General features: G+C 44.4%; 2 protein-coding genes across 8 annotated transcripts; one reads left to right on the top strand and one right to left on the bottom strand.

Moving 5' to 3' along the window:
* Positions 1–333: 333 nt before the first annotated feature.
* On the bottom strand, positions 334–16,641 carry LOC110499193 (serine/threonine-protein kinase LMTK2). 7 transcript variants are annotated; one of them, XM_021576159.3, is made up of 7 exons: positions 16,311–16,641; positions 4,821–4,890; positions 4,523–4,642; positions 2,942–3,122; positions 2,656–2,842; positions 2,330–2,563; positions 334–841 (listed from the first exon to the last, which is right to left on the bottom strand). In XM_021576159.3, the coding sequence occupies exons 3-6, from the start codon at positions 4,606–4,608 to the stop codon at positions 2,331–2,333; spliced, it is 687 nt and encodes a 228-aa protein (XP_021431834.2). In that variant the 5' UTR covers positions 4,609–4,642; positions 4,821–4,890; positions 16,311–16,641; the 3' UTR covers positions 334–841; position 2,330. The 7 variants fall into 7 exon arrangements, with proteins under 7 accessions (XP_021431834.2, XP_021431835.2, XP_021431836.2 ...); XM_021576160.3 differs by lacking the exon at positions 16,311–16,641 and adding an exon at positions 5,398–6,740; XM_021576161.3 differs by lacking the exon at positions 16,311–16,641 and adding an exon at positions 5,110–6,740.
* A 780-nt stretch (positions 16,642–17,421) lies between these two features.
* On the top strand, positions 17,422–19,926 carry LOC149974524 (parvalbumin, thymic-like). Its single transcript, XM_090212789.1, has 4 exons — positions 17,422–18,118; positions 18,361–18,493; positions 19,163–19,272; positions 19,685–19,926. The coding sequence occupies exons 1-4, from the start codon at positions 18,058–18,060 to the stop codon at positions 19,711–19,713; spliced, it is 333 nt and encodes a 110-aa protein (XP_090068915.1). The 5' UTR covers positions 17,422–18,057; the 3' UTR covers positions 19,714–19,926.
* The last annotated feature ends 438 nt before the right edge of the window (positions 19,927–20,364 follow it).

Here is a 20,364-nt window from a genome sequence, read left to right on the forward strand (position 1 = left end):
AAAACGCCCAAAAAATCTACTTTGAGGTCAATTTGACAAAAGCTGTATCCTGTCTAGACATGACCGACAACATGACGCATGTTAGAACCAAGTATAAACAGGGCTAAAACTATCAGCTTCATTGGTCAAAATCAACTGGAGGCTTCCCACATGTATCAGTCCACTCCTTGCACCCGCCCATTAATTGTCTGAATCCCTCCAAGTAGCTCATCAAAACACATTTATATATTTTTGAAGTCACTTTTAGTGTGTGTGTGACCTATTGTTGCAGAATGGTATTACTTATCACTGAGATACCGTTCACGATAGGCAAGGGGAAACAAATCAAATGAAGACTGTAGAAATGTTTTATTTTCAACATCAAGCTCTTATCAGTACAGTAGTTAGCTGATGAAAAGCCTGATGAAAATGTTCTTACATTTTAAATATGCAGGCTGTCAAATACTTGATGAGTGAATCAAGAGATTCCCATTGTTGGAACCCATTTATTCAATGTAGGATTATCAGGTCACCATTGCTATGTTCTGATCATCAGAGCCCTCTGTTATTGTTAACACGTTGCGTAGGCTAATCCTTATTGGGAGACAGCCACAGCCCTGAAAGGTAAACAACTGACTCTTGGTGGGGATGGTTTATCACCCCTGCAGTTGGACCCTTAGTCAGGTCCATAGAATGTAAAGGGAGTATGTGTAGTGTTTACTAGTGGTGAAACAGCAAGGTCCCACTGTTGAGCTCTTCTGTTCTTCTGTTTATCTGGAGATTTGTCTTCCATCACATTGTCTTCCTTCAGCAAACACGCTGTTAGGCCTCCATCTCCTCATCCCCAGAGGCGGATACTGGGCTAAAACACAAGAAAGACAGACTTCTGTATGATATAGTGTAATGGTTCCACAAACATTTCTACCGGTATCTAAAGAGAATGTCAGACACAGGTGAGCAGCTCCCAGCAGCAAAATGTGCAGCGGTGAAGTCCTTGAGTATGTATGTGTGTGTGTGCGTGTGCGTGTGTGTGTGTGTGTGTGTGTGTGTGTGTGTGTGTGTGTGTGTGTGTGTGTGTGTGTGTGTGTGTGTGTGTGTGTGTGTGTGTGTGTGTGTGTGTGTGTGTGTGTGTGTGTGTGTGTGTGTGTGTGTGTGTGTGTGTGTCTGTGTGTCTGTGTGTGTGGGTGTGTGTGTGTGTGTGTGTGTGTGTGAACACTAGTACTGGTCCTGCCAGGTTTCTTCTAATCAACCAAACCACACTTCAGGTTCTGCGGAACATTTCCGTTTGTTCAGTTTCTCCTCAGGACAACCATGTGTATTTAGTTTCACCCATGGGCTCTGGGCTCTTACCCATGGGCTCTGGGCTCTTACCCATGGGCTCTGGGCTCTTACCCATGGGCTCTGATAACTAATAACTACTGGGTATACTTTAAAATAAGTCAAGCAAACTCAGGTCTTACAAGCTGGACCAAATACTGTAACACACGCACACACAGGCACACGGATGCCGACATCCAAGCATGAACATGCGGATCAGAGTTGAGTGCCATCCTGTCTTGTCCTCCACCTATACTGGCCATAGAGCCGTCCACAGATGGACTCAAGGACACCCCTTGAAATAGCTAGACAAATAAAGGGCCCTCTCCTTTTCTTTCCCCCCTCTTTCTCTTCCACTTCCTTTCCTTCTCTCCTTCCCTTCGTCTTTCCCTTTTCATCACACCTCTCTGTTTAGAGTCTACACAAACCTTGCTTTTTCTTATTATAAAATAATAAAAACAGATCAATATTATCTATTTACTACACCACTTACTACATTGTGTAATGATGAAGTCACTTAGAAACCTATGGAATAGCCTTTTCACTTTTGTTTGGCCTGAGGCTGAATGTGGCACGAGAGCATGACCGGTGGCATTGATAAGACAGTAGTAAAAGTAGACGTCTGTTGACTGGGCTGAACAATAGGCCTTTATGTTGACTGAGAAGAAGATAACATGCTTTCAACTCCAGCCAGAGCCACAGACCTGATATCTATTGCTTTCACTGTGGCCAGCTGTGCTGTTAGCTACTACACGGCCCAGGCTTATTGAGTCAGACAATGTACTGTCACAGAGCTTTGTGATATCAGTGTAACCAACCGACAGGTGGTTTGGAACTGTTGGAGAGAAGGAGAAAAAACTCTCCAGCTAGAAATCCATTAAATAATGAATCATATAAGGGTTGGGGAGAGGAGTGGTGTGGAGAGAAATGAGGGGGGGAGGGGGGGGGGAGAGGGAGAGAGGATAAGTCATTTTTTCCATGAGCCCAAGGCTCTCTGGGTGACAGAAAAACAAGTGTGCAGCCAACCACTTGCCTTACTGCTCCAGGTCAGCATCAGTGACGTGGGTGAGGACCAGACTAGAAGGTCTCAACTGTGAGCAGGCATGGGTGGATGGACAACTCCACCTCTGGTGTGAGGATGTGGAGGGCTGGTGGGGGGATGCGGAAAATATACTGGATTCTGATATTATTAGATGGTGATCGGCCATCTTGGTTTTGAGGGAGCTGTCCAAGAAGGAGAAGTCATCCTCCCATTCTAAACCATGACCTGTAGGGCAGCGTAAACACAACCACCATCAGATAGAGATGTCATCAGACAGATAGAGAGATCACCATCAGGAAAGAGAGATAAAGACATACCATTGTCCTTTAAGCAGACACCTGAGGTTGCCATGCGAGGTAGATGGTTGACATAGCTGCAGGGCGGGATTGGGGATAGATCATTGGTCTCAGGTGTGTGTCTGTAAATTGGTATTGGAGATTGACCCTTGGTCTCTTTGCTGTTGGTCTCTGGCCAGTGACTTTGTAGCTCCCTGGTGGGACTCTCCTATGGAGCGTGTTCAAAATGAAATGATGTTGATACTGTAGGCATAAAAACATGACTCTGATGTAAAATACCAATTATCTGTATGATAGATGCAGTTACCTGATCAAACACATAGACAGTGACATCATCAAAGAAAGACACCTTCCTCCCTTGTCCAGGTTCGTCCCCTTCTGATGACACAGGGCTGGGCTGAGGGGTCACAGGGTTGCGGTGGGGGGTGACGGGGCTGGACTGGGGGCCCCTCTCACCTGAGGAGAGCCAACACTGGAAGTCTTCATACCTGCATGGAGAAAAATATGATTCTTTCACATAAAATGCAGTTAATTTTATGTTATTCTTCAACATACAACTTGGTATTTTATACAAATAAATAAACATCTACTGAGACATCCATCGTCTCCTTTCACACTGTGTGTCCCAGAGCACTAGCGACAGTATATCTCCTTCCAAAACAGGAAGTGCAAAAACTCATTACTAAGCGGCTCCTCTCCGTACAATGACATGGCACCCAGGCAATCATTGGAGAATGCATGTCTATTATTTTCTCCTGGCCACTCACTGCAGGGCCTGAATAAATATTGGTGGCTGTCTTCGCAGGCGAGCACGCAATAGGAACCTTTTTCCGTTCTGCGGTCACCGGGCAACCGTTAAATGAGTGACTCAGGCAAGGAAAAAGAGATGCTGAGTCACTGAGCGCTATGACGAACGAACGCAAGAGGCAGACACACAGCCCAGGAGATGCATACACACGCTCTTGCCCCCTCCCCTCTCTCTCTCTCTCACATTCACAGGCATGCGTGCACACACACACACACACACACACACACACACACACACACACACACACACACACACACACACACACACACACACACACACACACACACACACACACACACACACACACACACACACACACACACACAGGGCTGTAATCTGTGTCTCCTTTACCACCTGGATTAGCACCTCACTGTGTATCCGCTACCAATGTCCTACGTACAAAAAAGACACAGCTTAAACACACACACATGCGCACGCACGCACTCGCACGAACAGTGGTGGAAAAAGTACCCAATTGTCATACTTGAGTAAAAGTATAGATACCTTAATAGAAAGTTATTCAAGTAAAAGTGAAAGTCAGCCAGTAAAATACTACTTGAGAAATATACTTAAGTATCAAAACTAAAAGTATAAATTATTTAAAATTGCTTATGTTAAGCAAACCAGATGTTTTTTCTTTACGAATGGACAGGGGCTCACTCAAACACTCAGAAATCATAATTCAAAATGTAACGAGGACTTTTGGGTTCTAGGAAAATGTATGAAGTAAAAGTACATTATTTTCTTTAGGAACGTAGTGAAATAAAAGTACATTATTTTCTTTAGGAACGTAGTGAAATAAAAGTACATTATTTTCTTTAGGAATGTAGTGAAGTAAAAGTGAAAGTAGTATTTTTTTAATAGTAAAGTAAACTACAGATACCCCCAAAAAACGATTTAAGTAGTACTTTAAAGTATTTTTTACTTAAGTACCTGACACCACTGCGCACAAACACACACAAAGAGAGAGAGTACTATAAAATAAAGAGGATTATGAGCTGAAGATTTAACAAGACAATGCAAACTGCAAAACAATGGACAAAAACCATTGACACTGTAGTAAAAGTTACAGGAACATACCATTGGTCGCTCTCATCAGTTTTCTCCACTACGACCACACCCATTCGGGTGGCCAATAATGGGTAGCCAATAAGATGAGGGTCCATCCAAAGACAGGACAGCTAACTCAGCCTCTTAAGTCTGTCAAGTGAAGATAAACAAATGTCATTTTACATGTTGCTACATCATGATGCCCTCAACTACAGAACAGTACAAAGTTCTGATGCAACTTCCTGACACATGGTCCTATCTTACATTATCAATGCAAATTTCAAGAGAAAATTGACTTAAGAGAGAGGAGGTCAGAATACTACTGTACCTTGTGGTTTGAGGATCCCATTCTACAGCAAATGGTCAGATCAGCGGATCAGTAATCCAGAACCGAGTCTCTGGAGAAAATAGATACAATAGGAAATTAGGAGAAATAAGAAGAAAGGCAAGAGAGACAGTGAAAGAGAAATGAGGACGAGAGAGATAAGAAAAAGGAAAAGCGAGAGAGAGACAGAGAGAGAGAGAGAGTAGGAGAGAGAGAGAGAGAGAGAGAGAGAGAGAGAGAGAAGACCAAAGTCAGATAGAGGTGAACAGTGGGGAGAGGACAAAGAGCTCACGTGTACAGTAGTCAGTCCCATGGGCTTGACCAGGAGCAGAGCAAGACAGGCAAATCGATTAAAAGCCTGGCTAATGTTGCCTACTTAAATAAAGGTTAATAAAATAAAATGAATAATGTAACAGATCCTCCTCAGTGAGAGACAGTAAGAGGACAGTACTCACACACACCGACTACTCCCTGAAGCTTTACAGACAAAATGCTTGGACAATTTTGGCTCAAAATCAGAAACTGAAAGTTTGCAAGAGGGCTTGGAAGAAAGAAGGCTGTGCAACCTCAGGACCCTTACTATTTTTAGGACTTTCACCACGGCATACAATCACAAGCCTATGCGGGCAGGACTGCCCTCTAGTGGTTCTGTTGATAATAGCAGACAGTCGATGTCAAAGACATGTCACACACAAATCAAAGGTCATTGGTCGCGTACACAGTTGAGCAGAGCGAAGTGCTTATGTTACTAGCTACTAACACTGCAGTAAAATGGCAAACACCAAATAATAATAAATAACAAAATACTACACGAAGTCAAGAAATGTCAGATCGAATCTAATTAACAGCATTCCAAGTGTAATCTGTACATATTTACACCAGATGCATTTACACAATATATACTAAGAATGATATGTATATCGGTAGATATATTAGAATGAGCTATGTTGAGAATACAGTATTTAAGTACACAGAACAAAATCCCATGGCATAATGGATGGAATTGCAGGAAATTAGCATCCTGACCAGAGACCTGAATATAAATACACACACTACTGGTCAAAAGTTTTAGAACACCTACTAATTCAAGGGTTTTTCTTTATTTTCACTATTTTCTACATTGTATAATAATAGTGAAGACATCAAAACTATGAAATAACACATATGGAATCATGTAGTGACCAAAAAAAGTGTTAAACAAATCAAAATATATTATATATTTGAGATTCTTCAAATAGCCACCCTTTGCCTTGATGACAGCTTTGCACACTCTTGGCATTCTCTTATGTGTTATTTTATAGTTCTGATGTCTTCACTATTATTCTGCAATGTATAAAATAGTGAAAATAAAGAAAAACCCTTGAATGAGTAGGTGTTCTAAAACTTTTGACCGGTAGTGGATATATGTGCATGGTGTGTATAGACAGTATGGGCAGTATGTGAATATAAAAGGTGTGTTCAGCAGTAGTTATATAGGATGATCCATGACTACAATACAGGGTATACATAGAAAGTGGGTAAAACAGTATGTAAACATGATTAAAATGACCCGTGTTCAATGACTATGTACATAGGGCAGCTGTCTCTAAGGTGTAGGGTACAATACCGGGTGGGAGCCGGCTAGTGACATTGTCTAATGTTCATTCAAAGGTACTGGTAGGAGGTCAGCTAGTGATAACTGTTTAAATATCTCATTGACACATCTTGCAAGTTTCACATTTATTTGATGTGACATAATAAATGTCCAACAACACGCCTATGTACAGATTCCATTCAATTACTACTATCTCCTGAAAGAAGGAAGGAAGGAGGGATTAATTGACTGAAAATATTATTCTTCATCAATTTTCACAGTATATTTCCCACACTGTTTCTGAAGGAGGGCAAGTTGTAAGGTCCGATTGCTACTGTCCTCCCCCTGGCAACAAAATCACTGATGCTGGAGTTCCACTTGATACACTCATGCAGCATCAGGATATTGTTCCCAGGGAGACACGCGCACACTCGTCTTTCAGGTCCTCCCTGTCCAGAGTCTGAAAAAGAAGGAAAGGATGGAGTGAAGAGAGGAGTGGAGGAAAGGAGATGGAGAGAGAGAGACAGATGGTGGTTAACTCAAATGGAGGAAGGTGCTTGCATTTCACCCTGGCCCCTGTGTGTTTAAGGGGCACCCCCCCTCTTTCCTTTAATCCCTCCCTTGCTCCCTTGCTCCCTCCCTCCCTTGCTCCCTTGCTCCCTTGCACCCTTCCTCCCTCCCACTTTCTGTATAGTCCAGGCATCATGTCACCTAGCCTGCAAACCCTGGTCCTTCTGTTGGGTCCACCAAACTTAGCAGCAATGTGCATATGATATAGGCCAGGGTTGAAAAACAAGTTCAAATGTAGTCTAAACTATTTGCGCTGTGTTCAATCTATTTACTCAGCATCAGATAGTTCTGCTACCTCTTGACATAGATCTACAACGTCATCCGCTTCATTCATTCATTACAGTATCTTTGACTCTGATGGGCCACATTGAAAGCGGCATCCATCTTTGCTCAGATTTCAACTGTAGGGATAGGATGGGTGGATAGCTGTTCCATTCCCTAATTTATTGTTGTTTTTCTAACTGGGGCAAAGCATAAAATATCCCTTCTCCACTGCCCCACCTGCTATTAATACCCCTAGCCAGGGTAATAACGAGTCTATATCTACCTCTCCTCTTCCCAGGTCTTCAACATTAATGGCCACTTGATGACAGTCCAAAGAAATGCAATGCACCAGTCCCACAATGCAATGCAACGGCCTGGGACACTTGTCCATGTGCAGACCCTAGTGGGCGGAGTCAGGGACAGAGAGTACCGATAGTAGATCTACCCGTGCCTAGCACCACCCGAAAAGGGGGAGGGAGGGGGGTCGCTTTTCTTTTCTGATTGGGTTGGCTGTGAGTTTGCCACACCAATTTAGTTGTATCACACGCACATTCGCAAGCCGGGGTGGGGGGGGGGGGGGCTGCGTAACTATCCTTTTACACCAGAGGCACAGAATCATCATATCCAGCCAACAGACGACAAGTGACACCAAACAATCCGTGAGAGGAGGGTAATTGGAGCGCACTGGGCTTATTCTGAGCAGTGGCAGTGACGCCCAAGCAAGGCGGGCGACACATGACGCTCTGCTCTCTAACCGTCCAGACCATGCAACATTGCACTCTGGGTAAACCTGTGAAATGAGCTCTCCACCAGCCAGGGCCCTAGCAGCCCTGCCTACAGCCTTTATTTGGACACGCCCGGAGGATAGCGTCTCACTTCTCATTCTGCCGTTTTGGGGGTTAGGGTGAAACTAGACACTGAAACAACAACAGTCAAAGTGGTAAACATGTCAGCTTATTGTGTCATGCCAGTAGTATCTTAGTATCTTAGTAGCAGATTATTGGGTCTTTAGAGCGTTTGCTGACAAGAGTTCCTATAATATGATGACATAAATCTAAGATACATTTCAGAGAGCTGATAATGTATTTATGAGCCTCTGTTGACACCAGTACTCCTGCTCTTCCCCAGTTGAGACCTGGACATGGCTGAACAAGCAAGATTGATGCCAATAACGTATTACCATTTTGGGCAAGTATGCACGCATCAAGTGTGTATGTGCCTCAAGTGTGTGTGTGTGTGTGTGTGTGTGTGTGTGTGTGTGTGTGTGTGTGTGTGTGTGTGTGTGTGTGTGTGTGTGTGTGTGTGTGTGTGTGTGTGTGTGTGTGTGTTTTGTGTGCGCTTGCATGCGTGCTTAAACAAGTATTGAGTGGAGCCAACTTAGCCTAATTTATTCATCCATGTTCATTCCCCTGTACGGGCAGAACACGGTTTACTGGGGTAAGGAACTCTATACTGCAGTATACTGTACAGTAACCTGTAATGGTACCTCCACCCCTCAACATAAAGTCTAAATGTAGATACCCTGAACACATTCCTAAATAGGAGTAAACACGAAGTAGAATTGAACACATATACAGTGAGTACAGTGCCTTCAGAAAGTATTCACACACTATTCCACATTTTGTTGTGTTACAGCATGAATTTAAAATGGATTCAATGGAGATTTTGTCTCACTAACCTACACATAATAGAGTACCACAGTATGGGTCATGATAACCATAAAACCTAGCATTCAAACAGCGAATTGGTTCCAATCATTTTTCCACCGTTCATTTTTCCCATAGAGGATTTTAGAAACTTAAAATAGGGGCTGTGTTTTGTGTAGACTTACCCTGGTGTGACTTTTTTATAACCTTATAAATCTCTCTCGGACAAGGTGACTTTTATCAATATATTCGCCTGTATTTAACCCCCAAAAGTGAAATGCTAATTAGCTGCTAATGTTTGATATCATAAAGAACTACAAATGTCATTTTGATCTGGACGAGACTGCTGAATCGAGGCAAAGGTAAGAATCTCTGGATTAACTATCTAATGGTAGCTAAATGTAGTATTGAATCAATTGGTTACATTTCTTGAAATGGACAATTTTGTGAACTGCCTTGTGCAAGTTCTAAATTGACACAGTACCTGTTAGCGAAGGTGTCAGCTAGAGAGGACGTGGAGGAGCTTGCTGTCACGCCTGCTCCCGCTCCCCCTCCCTGGCGCTCGAAGGCGCCAGCCTCCCCAGCATTACGCACTCCTGCCACCATCATTACGCGCACCTGCCTTCCCCCCGTCACGCGCATCATCGATTATTGGACTCACCTGGACTCAATCACCTCTGTCATTACCTCCCCTATATCTGTCTGGTTCCCCGCTCTGTTCCCTGCTTCAGCCTTGATGTTTGCATGTCTTTGTTACTCGGGTTCTGACGCTGGTCCTGTCCTGTTACCTGTCTGTTCCACATGAAATGTTCAACTCTCTGTACCTGCTTCTCATAACCAGCGTCGGACCTTACATGCAGGGATTTGTAGTTTTGCATGATGTCTTTGATGCTAATTAACATTTTGAGAGTAAATAGAGACAAATATATTGATAAAAGTCACCTTGTCCGAGAGAGATTTATAAGGTTATGAAAACGTCACACCGGGGTAAGTCTACACAAAATACAGCCCTTATTTTAAGTTTCTAAAATCCCCTAAGCCAACTGACATACAATCATCATATACGCTGCTGCTACTCTGTTTATCATATATCCTGATGCCTCGTCACCTTACCCCTATGCATATCTACCTCTATCTCTCCAGTATCCCTGTACATTGTAAATATGCTACTGGAACTGACCCTGTATATAGTATGCTTGCTTACTTTCTCCTGTTTTTCTTATTTTTATTTCTTGTGTTTTTTTTCTACCTTTCATTATTTTTAGTGCTACATTGAAATTGATTACTGCATTGTTGGGTTTAGAGCTTGCAAGAAAGGCATTTCACTGTACTTGTACATGTGACATTACAACTTGAGACTTGAACCTCCTTCCCAAACCACTGACAGTAAGTCAGGTTCTCACAGTTCTGCAGGTAGCCTGGCAGTAAAGAGCGTTGGGTCAGTAACCGAAAGGTTATCCCCGAGCCGACTAGGTCAAAAATCTGTTGACGTGCCCTTGAGCAAGGCACTTAACCCTAACTGCTCCTGTGAGTCGCTCTGGATAAGATGACTAAAATGTAAATGTAAGTCAGTGAACTCCAAAACCCATGTCGTGACAATATCCTACCAATAGAAGGCAGATAAACCCATGTCGTGACAGTATCCTACCAATAGAAGGCAGATAAACCCATGTCATGACAGTGTCCAACCACTAGGAGGCAGAGAAGAGAACCACTCCCTCCAGAAGAGCTCGTCTCACTCAGCCAGTGTGTGTAGTGGATGGAAGTAGACCTTATAGGGTCATGCATGTCTCGTAGACGATGTGGCTCTGCTGCTGTGTCATGCCGATTTAAAAATAAAAGTGCCATGTCAGTCTGGCAGCTCTCCCACCTGCCTCTCTCTGCCTGGGTTCTGGGTTGTTACCATGGTGAGGAGAAGAGATTAGGAGATCAAATGACCCAGCTTGAACAGGAACACAAATTATAGATATAGCTGTCTATACCTATACTGTCTATATCTATACTGTCTATAATTGTCTATATCTATACTGTAAGGTTAATTTGCCCTGGACTTTTGGTACATACAGGTGTGGGATCTTAATTTCCTACACAGTAGTAAAATGCAATCTTGTATACAAGGTTTAAAAAGGCTTCTAATGTTGGTAATTTCCACTTTAAAATGTCAGACTTGATTTGTCCTACTCTGCAGAATGTTTGTGAAGGGGTTTATTAGGTAGTTAATTGACTGTTAACACAACACTAGGCTGGACTGTGAACTGTTAGTTTGGTCTCTGGGGAGAAAGGGTGGGATTGGAGGGTTCGGGTTCGTAGGGTGTTGGGGGTCGCGAAATGTGTAGGGGGCTGGGAGGTGGGTAGGGAGGTGGATGGGAGTGTAGGGGGGTGAGGGCTAGTCAAGACAAGCATTGGCACACCTAGGCCTGTCATTACATCATCAATCTGTACAACCTCATTTTACTTTACACTTTAAAAAAATTAATCATTAAAATGGTTACAGTATATGTTACCACGGTGAAACTCAAAACATTGTTTGAGTCTATAAAAGTGAGCATAGTGACTGTAGAAAGTAAACTGAAACTATCCTAATGTGATAACAAGAAACCCATTGAAGCCTGTGACGGCCCCATATAAAGGTACACATACGAACACATGAACTCATACAGTACTGTAACAGAAGCAGGAGACCAGCTTAGAGCAAACTGATATTTCAGCAATAACATGAAGCTAGCACTGAGCCGCAGAACACACAATCGCTGAGAAATTTGCTTGCGACGCTGAGAGGCAAAGAACTGTTGGGAAAGTGTTGAAAAGCTAGACTGTCACCTCTGACCTGCACACACACACACACACGCAATCATAATCCAAGATGGACAGCTGTAGAACTCTTGGATGGTGCAAAGTGATCATTCAGCCAGCCACACTCAACCGCAACCACTATCAGATACTAAAACAGTCCCACTGGGACAGCTGGTCTGGAGGGAGAGGACACAGCGTACATACAGTAGCCTGAGAATCTAATGATTGACAAATTGGTAAGCACATTCCCTAACTGGAGAGCTATATTACATGAAATTGTTTTCTTGGTTTCTGAGGACTGGCCAGCGATGTTCTAATTTAAACCCTCAGCTCTGCTCTGTGCTCCTCCTATCCTTCACACCCTCGCCCCATCCCAACCTCCTCCAAGGGGTGCTGGGGAACCCCACCCTTCACTCACCCACCACCGGACAGAGAGAGACTGTCACTCATGCTCTAAGCCAACTGGCATCAGAATGGCCCTATTACAGCTTGGGGGGGGGTGGGGGGGGTACTACTCCAGTTGCATGGTGCAACTATATATCGGTCCAAAATGTAATGAGTCAGGGTTTCCCTGGTTACGAATTAAAAACAGACAGGAAACAGAAGATAGAGGGACAGAGAGAGACGAACGGTGAAGGGTATAGGCTACATATGCCAAAATAGATTTTCACATTTAATAAATAGCTTACATGACACTTGTTACAGGTGAACTTACTTATGATTAAAATAATTGCAGTTTAATTCATATCAACCATTTTTTTCCCTTCTGGTTTGCTGCTTCTATCCCCACTCTTTAAATAGAGTCGCTGGCTAGCTGCATTGTCACGGATCCCCCCGGTACTGCTGCTCATTCTGTTTACCAGTTCCGGAGGTCAAACGTCACCGGCCTTCGAGGCTTCACTGAACTGTGTCATTACGCACACCTGGCTCCAATTCCTCACTGATTGTATTTGTACAAATGTGCCCTTTGTTTCCCATTGGGCTGTCCATTATATTCCCCATGTCCGTTGGTCGTGTGAGTACCTATGCCTTGTCTGTGCTGCGTGTTTTGTGTATTACGGGTCTCGTCCCGTGTCGTTCTACGAGGTTTGACCTCACTCTTTTGTTTGGGTACATCCCAGTGTTACTGCACATGTTTGTTTTGGGTGTATTAAAAACCCAGATGTATTCCTGCGCCTGTCTCCAAATCCTTTATACCAGAGTGACATGAATTCTTTACATTTTTGTGCTGACCGATGGTAGCCAATGGCTAAAGCACAGGGATTAAAAGGCAAGTTTGAATTTAAACCCGTACGTGAAATAAGCTACAGCACAGTGCAGGATGGTGGAAGCAAAGATCCCTGTTGATTTGAACAAACCTGTCTAAGCCAAATCTCTTAACTCTTTAAGGGGGTCCTGAAGCTTGAGAAGTGTACATTACATTCCACCCCACGGCCCCTATCCTATCCAGAAAGTAACACAAGAGAAAGACCAACCATTTTCTAACACTCCTTAGAACAGAAGCGAGAGAGTCAGGAAAGAAAGAAAGAGGGAGAGAAAGGATAAAAAAAAGTGAGAGGGGGGGAGAGAGCAAGCGAGAGAAAGAGAAATGAAGAGAAACGGAGAGAAAAAGAGCACTGCACCTGCTGATGTGGGTGTAGAAGGGAAACCTGACATACAATGGCTTAATGAGCATCTCAGGGAGTTACAGTAGACTAGCTAACACAGGCCTATTTAATGGCCTGGTGAAATCACACCAGCAGAGGGTGATGTGTGTGGGGAAGTCTCTCTCCAGCCCCCTGAGATACAACTGGCCAAATGTCCCCTCTAACCCAGGGCTGTTCAATCCCGGTCCTCAGGACTTGGGAGCCACACATGGTACATGCTTTTGTGCCAACGCAATCATACCTGATTCAACTAAGCCTGGATCGCAGCCAAAGGGGGTCTTTAACTGGGACTGAGCGTTGGTTGAAACGTTGTCCATTTAATAACGTTCATTGGGAACACGTGACAGTGTGCACGTTCATTCTATTTGCTTATTTACTCAACCCACCTGATAACTTCCTCCACATAATATTACTCCTATAAATGTCTGGTCATTTTCATCCCTGGACAAAACTATGTTCTGTTGTGTTTATCCTCCCAAACCCAGTGAGTAGCCTACCCTTGGCTCACGTGTAGACTGCCGAATGAGTGTGAGGGAAGGTCCTTAGGTTGTTGTTGTGGAGGGGACAGGGTACTCAGCCAGCCTGGCATTAAGTTAGGTTGGAGTAAGGAGTAACGTGAGCAGTGATCAGAACGTGAGCAGCGATCAGATAGAACACTCTGTCTTGTTTTCCTTTGGTTGCTGAGGATTTATAGCTGCGAGAAGTGGCATAGGGTTACTACAGGGCTCCCATCAACACGCACTCCCTCACGCACACACGTGCACGCACGCACACACAGACAAGCATGTACGCATGCACGCGCACACACACACACTTAAATCTTGAGTGATTGATGTCAAAGCGTCAGGAGAGTGAAATAAAACCGCTTGAGGAGGGAGAGGCCTTGCGAGGAGAAGTGGGGTGATGGGATTGGGGGGGTCGGGATGAATCTGAGAACGGTATCGGTATGTCCCCCACCACAGCTGGTCCGATGGAAATAGACAGAGATGTAACTGAGCCCAGGGAAGAAGAGGAGCAATCGCTTTCCCCAGGATGGATGTTCAAGCAGTCTCTCTCTCTCTCTATCTGTCTCTCTCTCTCTCTCCCCCTTTATGTCTGTATCATTATCCTCTCGAGGGTGCAAATGTTTAAAACATTAAAAACCTCTACATGCAGTCCACAGTAAGTACCCGATTACAATGGAAGGTAGATCTAAAGCCCATACTCATAGCAGCCAGTTAGTGGGCTGAGCGAGCGAGCCCGGGCTGCAGATCTCTGTGTCTGAGTGTGAGAGGAGTACAGTAAGCTGAATAGCTCAGCAGCAGAGCCCCAGATATACTCCCTGTGACTCCCCAAAGACCTTATCAGTGGTAGAAACGTTGTCCATAAACAGCATACAGAATCAGACCTGAGCAGACTTCACCCTGAAATGTGCACAAACCCAAGTCAAAACAGGATTGGTTGTCTTTCAGATACTTAAGATGCACTTCATTTAGCTCGATGCAGTGGGACCAACGGAGAAAAAGCCAGATAAAGAAAGCAAGCAAAAAGTCCAAACCCAGCAGGTCAGCAGGCTCTCTCTCTCTCCTCTTACTCTGGGAGTGAGAAGAGAACACTGCCACCGGCTGGTTGGCTTGGCAGCTGAGAGACCGTCCCCATGTCTGTCAGCTATGCCAAAATGACTCAGCTCTCACCACACCAAAATAGCACCAATCAATCCCAGCCAGGCAACAATGTGGTGGGGTGTTCTAAGGCCCTACAGATCCAGGTTTGATCCCAGGCTGTGTCACAGCCGGCTGTGACCGGGAGACCATGAGGCGGCGTACAATTGGCCCAGCATCGTCTGGGTAAGGGGAGGGTTTGGCTGGCCGGATGTCCTTGTCCTATAGCGACTCCTGTGGCGAGCCGGGCTCATGCACGCTGACACGGTCGCCAGTTGGGCGGTGTTTCCTCCGACACATTGGTGCGGCTGGCTTCCGGGTTAAGCGAGCAGTGTGTCAAGATGCAGCGCAGCTTGGCATGGTCGTGGGGTCGTGCTTGGCAGGATCGTGGGGAGAAAAAGGGCTAAAATATGAAAAATAAACAATGTGGTAATCATGGTCCAGGGATCTGGGAGAGATCCCTCAGGAGGCTAATGTGTTTTACTATCACTCTGTTTGATTAATCTGTTGTCACAGCAAATTTTCCCGCTGAGCAGGAAGTGCAAAATATTGTGTATTCAAGGTTTAAAAAGGCTTCTGAAGTTCGTAATTTCCACTTTAAAATGTCAGACTTGATTTACCCTAATAAAAAATGTATCGACCCCTACAAACATTTTCAAATAATAACTAACATTTCCTGTTGCTGCTGGATTCTTTTTCTGCTTTGAGAAACTGGTCAAATTAAGATAGTACACCTGTACGTGTGCTTTACTTTCCACTGATGTGTTTTAGTGTTTCCATAGTTAGCAGTTAGACTCAGCTCTAATGATGGAGTGCAGATCCCCCTGGAGGATACATAGACAAGTCTTTACACTAAATAATTGTATAGACATTTTTTCCCCATAATATAATTAATCAATAAGGCCCGAGGGGGTGTGGTATATAGACAATATACCACAGCTACGGGATGTTCTTCGGCATGATGCAACGCAGAGTGCCTGGACACAGCTCTTAGACGTGGTATATTGACAATATATCACAAACCCCCCGAGGTGCCTTATTGCTAATATGAACTGGTTACCAACATACTTAGAATAGTTAAAAGAAACGTTTTGTTGTACCCGTGGTATACGGTCTGATATACCACGGCTGTCAGCAAACCAGCATTCAGGGCTCGAACTAACGAATTTATAATCCCCTTTTGATAGATCAACAAGACATTTTACAAACCCAAACAATTCAGTCTTGTCAGGTCTCAACATGACATCATATCTGGCAAAGTGGATACAGTAAGCTCTATCAACCAGCACAACGCAAAACAGGACTACAATGACAAACACAAAATCCCAATCCCCAAAATGTAGCATTTTCCTCCTACTTACCACTATGGTTCTCCATGTAGAAGAAGGCTGCTCTGCTTCTTAGTTCCATTGTCTTTCCTCCCCCACCTCCACAACTACTGTGTATTGTCTTCGTGGATATCAACAAGCTTCACCTGCACAGGAAACTACATAGAACGCCAACATCCACACACAGCTAAAACATAAAGTCAATCTGTACAGTCTCTACGTGTAGAAGCCCTACCACCCATCCCTCTTCCCCTCTCCCTCATCCCCCCCATCCCCCTCTCCTCCATCACACAGGAAACCTGGCCTTCCTGCAAACAAGCATCGGAGCATGGAAGGGGACAAGGCCATGGCCGGGGGCAGGTATGGAGGGAGAGGATGTTTTTGTCGTTTTTCAACTCCCCTGGCTGAGAGGCCTGCTGTCGTCTATCCTGAGGAAACCGGCTCACGTCATTGGTGCTCAGAGGAGCTCTACAACTCCAGCCATAGGCTTGCACGTGCTCAGTAGCAGGCCCACAGTGACACAGATCGCTGCAGAGAGGGCCCGGGGCAGATATCAGTAATGACCCCCACATGTGAGCAATGAAGTAGATGTATTATTAGGGATAGTGGGGATACTGTCAATCATCATTCCCCAAAATTTCATGTAAGGGTAAATGTGTCACGGTCAGTTCAAGCTCTTTATCGTTATGTTTCTCTCCAAAGCTAGTCGCTGTCGAACCAGCAGGAAACATTACACTGTACTGTTTCCAAGCCAACGGCCATTATCCAGTTACTGTACCTAATAGGCTACAGTAGAGCATGGCCACCTGGGAATGTGTGAATACTCCAGCAGGTGGCTGTTCAGTAAAACAGCCTCGCAGGGAGGTGGCTCTTCAGCATTCATCCGTCGTTAACACTTCCTCAACCTCTATCAGGCACCAACAGCTGTGTCTGCCCCACTGCAAAGACATAACATGTACAGCAGTACTGACACTGGAGATTTGCAGAATCAAAACCTAATATTCTCATAAAACAAAGTCCCTGGTAAGTGATTTACCACTACCCGTGACGATAGTGAGCCTACCCCCATCTCAGGGGAAGCCCAAACGTGACTGAGCCTCCGAATAACAGGATGTTTATAGCTAAGCCTGGGGGATCATGTGCCAGAGAGACAGCTCTGTAACACAGGGAGGAAGCAACCAGAAACTTAGAGAAGGGAGAGGGCAGAGAGGAGGGAGATGAGCAATGACAGTGGAGGAAGACAGGAGGAGAGGGAGAGAGAAGAGCAGGCAAGCCAGGCGATATCTGGCCAACCAAATATAGCATGTCGTCTGTTTTCTTGTCCTCTTATCTGTTCCTGAAGCCTTTTCCCAGCATGTCCGAAAGGAAAATGACTAAATCTCATGAATACAAAGACAGATCAACACTTCTGATCATGTATCACTGTCGCTGGCTGTTTCAAACAAATCTCATATTCAGGCTTAAAGGGTTCAATCTGTACTTTTTCCACTATATGGGGGAAAGCTAGTAAGAATGGCTTTCTGTTCACCAGAAGGGCCACTTTCAGTTTGTCTCTTAATTAAGTGCGAAACAAAAGCTTTGTCATAGTGACGCCGTGACATCCACGCCCGTTGAACGTCAAGTGGGCCCAAAAGACAGCTGTGTTTGGCAGGGAAACGCTGGTGGTTTCTGACACCATGGCATCATAAGATCGCTCTTACCAGTAGCTTTCTACCTCACCATCAGTTAGGATAGAACCACAAGCTGCTACGTTTCATCACGATCTCGCTACAGTTTCAGTATGGCTCTCACAGACTTCCTTGCTGCGTCAGATATTACTTCAGCGATCAATGCTTGCAGAGGTATGAATGTATGTTTGCACTTTTGACCTCTACTGTAACTTAATGGTATGTGGAATATTACAGTAGGTGTGTTGGATTGCCCATAGGGACTCATAAATGCCGTTTATTTTTCTCTCTATGATTGTGGCTTCACAAATGTGTTTACGTAAAGAAACTGGAAATGCAAGTTATGAGCTATTCATTTCAATCATCAACGGGTTGTTTGGTCGTTTGTCGTTATGCACTGTCCATTCTGCTCTTAGCAAACGACTCCTTCAGCCCCAAGAAGTTTTTTGCGATGGTGGGCTTGTCCAAGAAGTCTCCCCCTGAGATTGAGAAGATCTTCATGATCCTGGACCAGGACAAGAGTGGCTACATCGAACAGGACGAGCTACAGTTGAGTCTCAATATAACACACACGTCTTCTAGGGAACTTGATCCCATGATCAAAGTAGCAGCAGATACTAGGCAGATACAAATATTGTTATTTTATTTTGTTTCTCAAAAGAAGTAGCCTAATACAAGGACTTAAGATCCTTTAGAGTTAGATGGATACAACCAAACACACAAAACTTCAACTGTACAGTGTACCGTATGTAATGCTACTTTTTGTGTTTTGTGTGTGTGTGCGTGTGTGTGCGTGTGTGTGCGTGTGTGTGCGTGTGTGTGTGTGTGCGTGTGTGTGTGTGCGTGCGTGTGTGCGTGTGTGCGTGTGCGTGTGTGCGCGTGTGTGCGTGTGTGTGTACGTGTGTGTGCGCGCGCGTGTGTGTGTGTGTGTGTGTGTGTGCGTGTGCGTGTGTGCGCGTGTGTGTGAGTGCACGTGTGTGTGCGCGTGTGTGTGTATGTGCACGTGTGTGTGTGTGTGTGTGCGTGTGTGTGCGTGTGTGTGCGTGTGTGTGTGTGCGTGTGTGTGTGTGCGTGCGTGTGTGCGTGTGTGCGTGTGCGTGTGTGCGCGTGTGTGCGTGTGTGTGTACGTGTGTGTGTGTGTGTGTGTGTGTGTGTGTGTGTGTGTGTGTGTGTGTGTGTGTGTGTGTGTGTGTGTGCGTGTGTGTGTGTGCGTGTTAGGCTTTTCCTCCAGAACTTCTCCAAGGGGGCTCGTCCCCTGACAGCGGCTGAGACCAGAGCCTTTCTCCTAGCTGGGGACAAGGACGGGGACGGAAAGATAGGCTGGGACGGTAGGGTTACTAGGCCATCAGGCAGGTTGTTGTTTATTGTCATGAGTCTTGTCCTGGAGGCAGAACTGAGACATTTTGCCTTAGATAGGCCAGCTGCAAAGTCAAATTGGCTAAATTGTATTAGGGTTATCAGTGTGGTTAAGGTTATGGTTAAGTTTAAGGTTTGGTTAAAAATCTGATTTTATAACTGCCAGCTATTGACCACTCTCCAGAACAAGAACCATGACGAAAAACACCTAACCTGCGGTAGCCTGGGTCGGCTGTTAGCATTTATGATTCTAATGGCAGTTTAAGGATCACTGGATGAGAAACCCAGTTTGGAAATGTAGTTAGACAGTAATTAAATCTGTATATTCTGCATATTGAACATTAAGAATGAACACATTGAAAACAGTTTGTGTCTCTCTTTCAGAGTTCTCCAACCTTGTCATGTCTTCATAAAGAGAGGAAGATAAAGAAGATGTTTATTTTTGACAATCTTGTAGTTTGAAGACAAGCAGTACATGGTCTGTGTGAATCTGCTCAGTGCCTTCTTGGATTGGTCCAGCCTCTGTCTGTCAGTACAAGTAGTGAAATATGCTGTATGCTAGTTTGGACTAAGGAAAATATGATATTGTAAACCAATACAAATAAACAGTCTTTGGCTTAACACTTGCCTCGCCTGCAGCTGTCTTTCTCTGATGTAAAGTTTATAAATACAGTATATATGGCTTTGATCATAAATATTGTAGCACCTGTTTCACATGACAGTATGTGATGTATCCTAGTCATGTCCTTGACAGGCTGCTCCTTGCATGAATATGAGCATGTGGCCCAGGGTAAAGAGTCAAGTCAACACAAGTCTATATTCCTCTCATGTGTATCCAACTGCAGTACATCATCCAAACGAAGTCAGTTTCTTCTCATGATTATTCATATACAGTATATATGGAAGGCAGACAAGGGATTAGGTTTCTTGCTATAAACTGATAACTTGGGAACCTTTTAACTGTCAAGAAGATAATGTCTATGTTTCTATCAACAACAACAACTTTTAACGTGTTTAAAATGAGACTCTGCTAGTATGGAGGTGATTTTATTGTTTACAAATAT

This window comes from Oncorhynchus mykiss, chromosome 20 (assembly GCF_057628025.1).
Source record: "Oncorhynchus mykiss isolate SJ-2025 chromosome 20, ASM5762802v1, whole genome shotgun sequence".
NCBI lineage: Eukaryota > Metazoa > Chordata > Actinopteri > Salmoniformes > Salmonidae > Oncorhynchus > Oncorhynchus mykiss.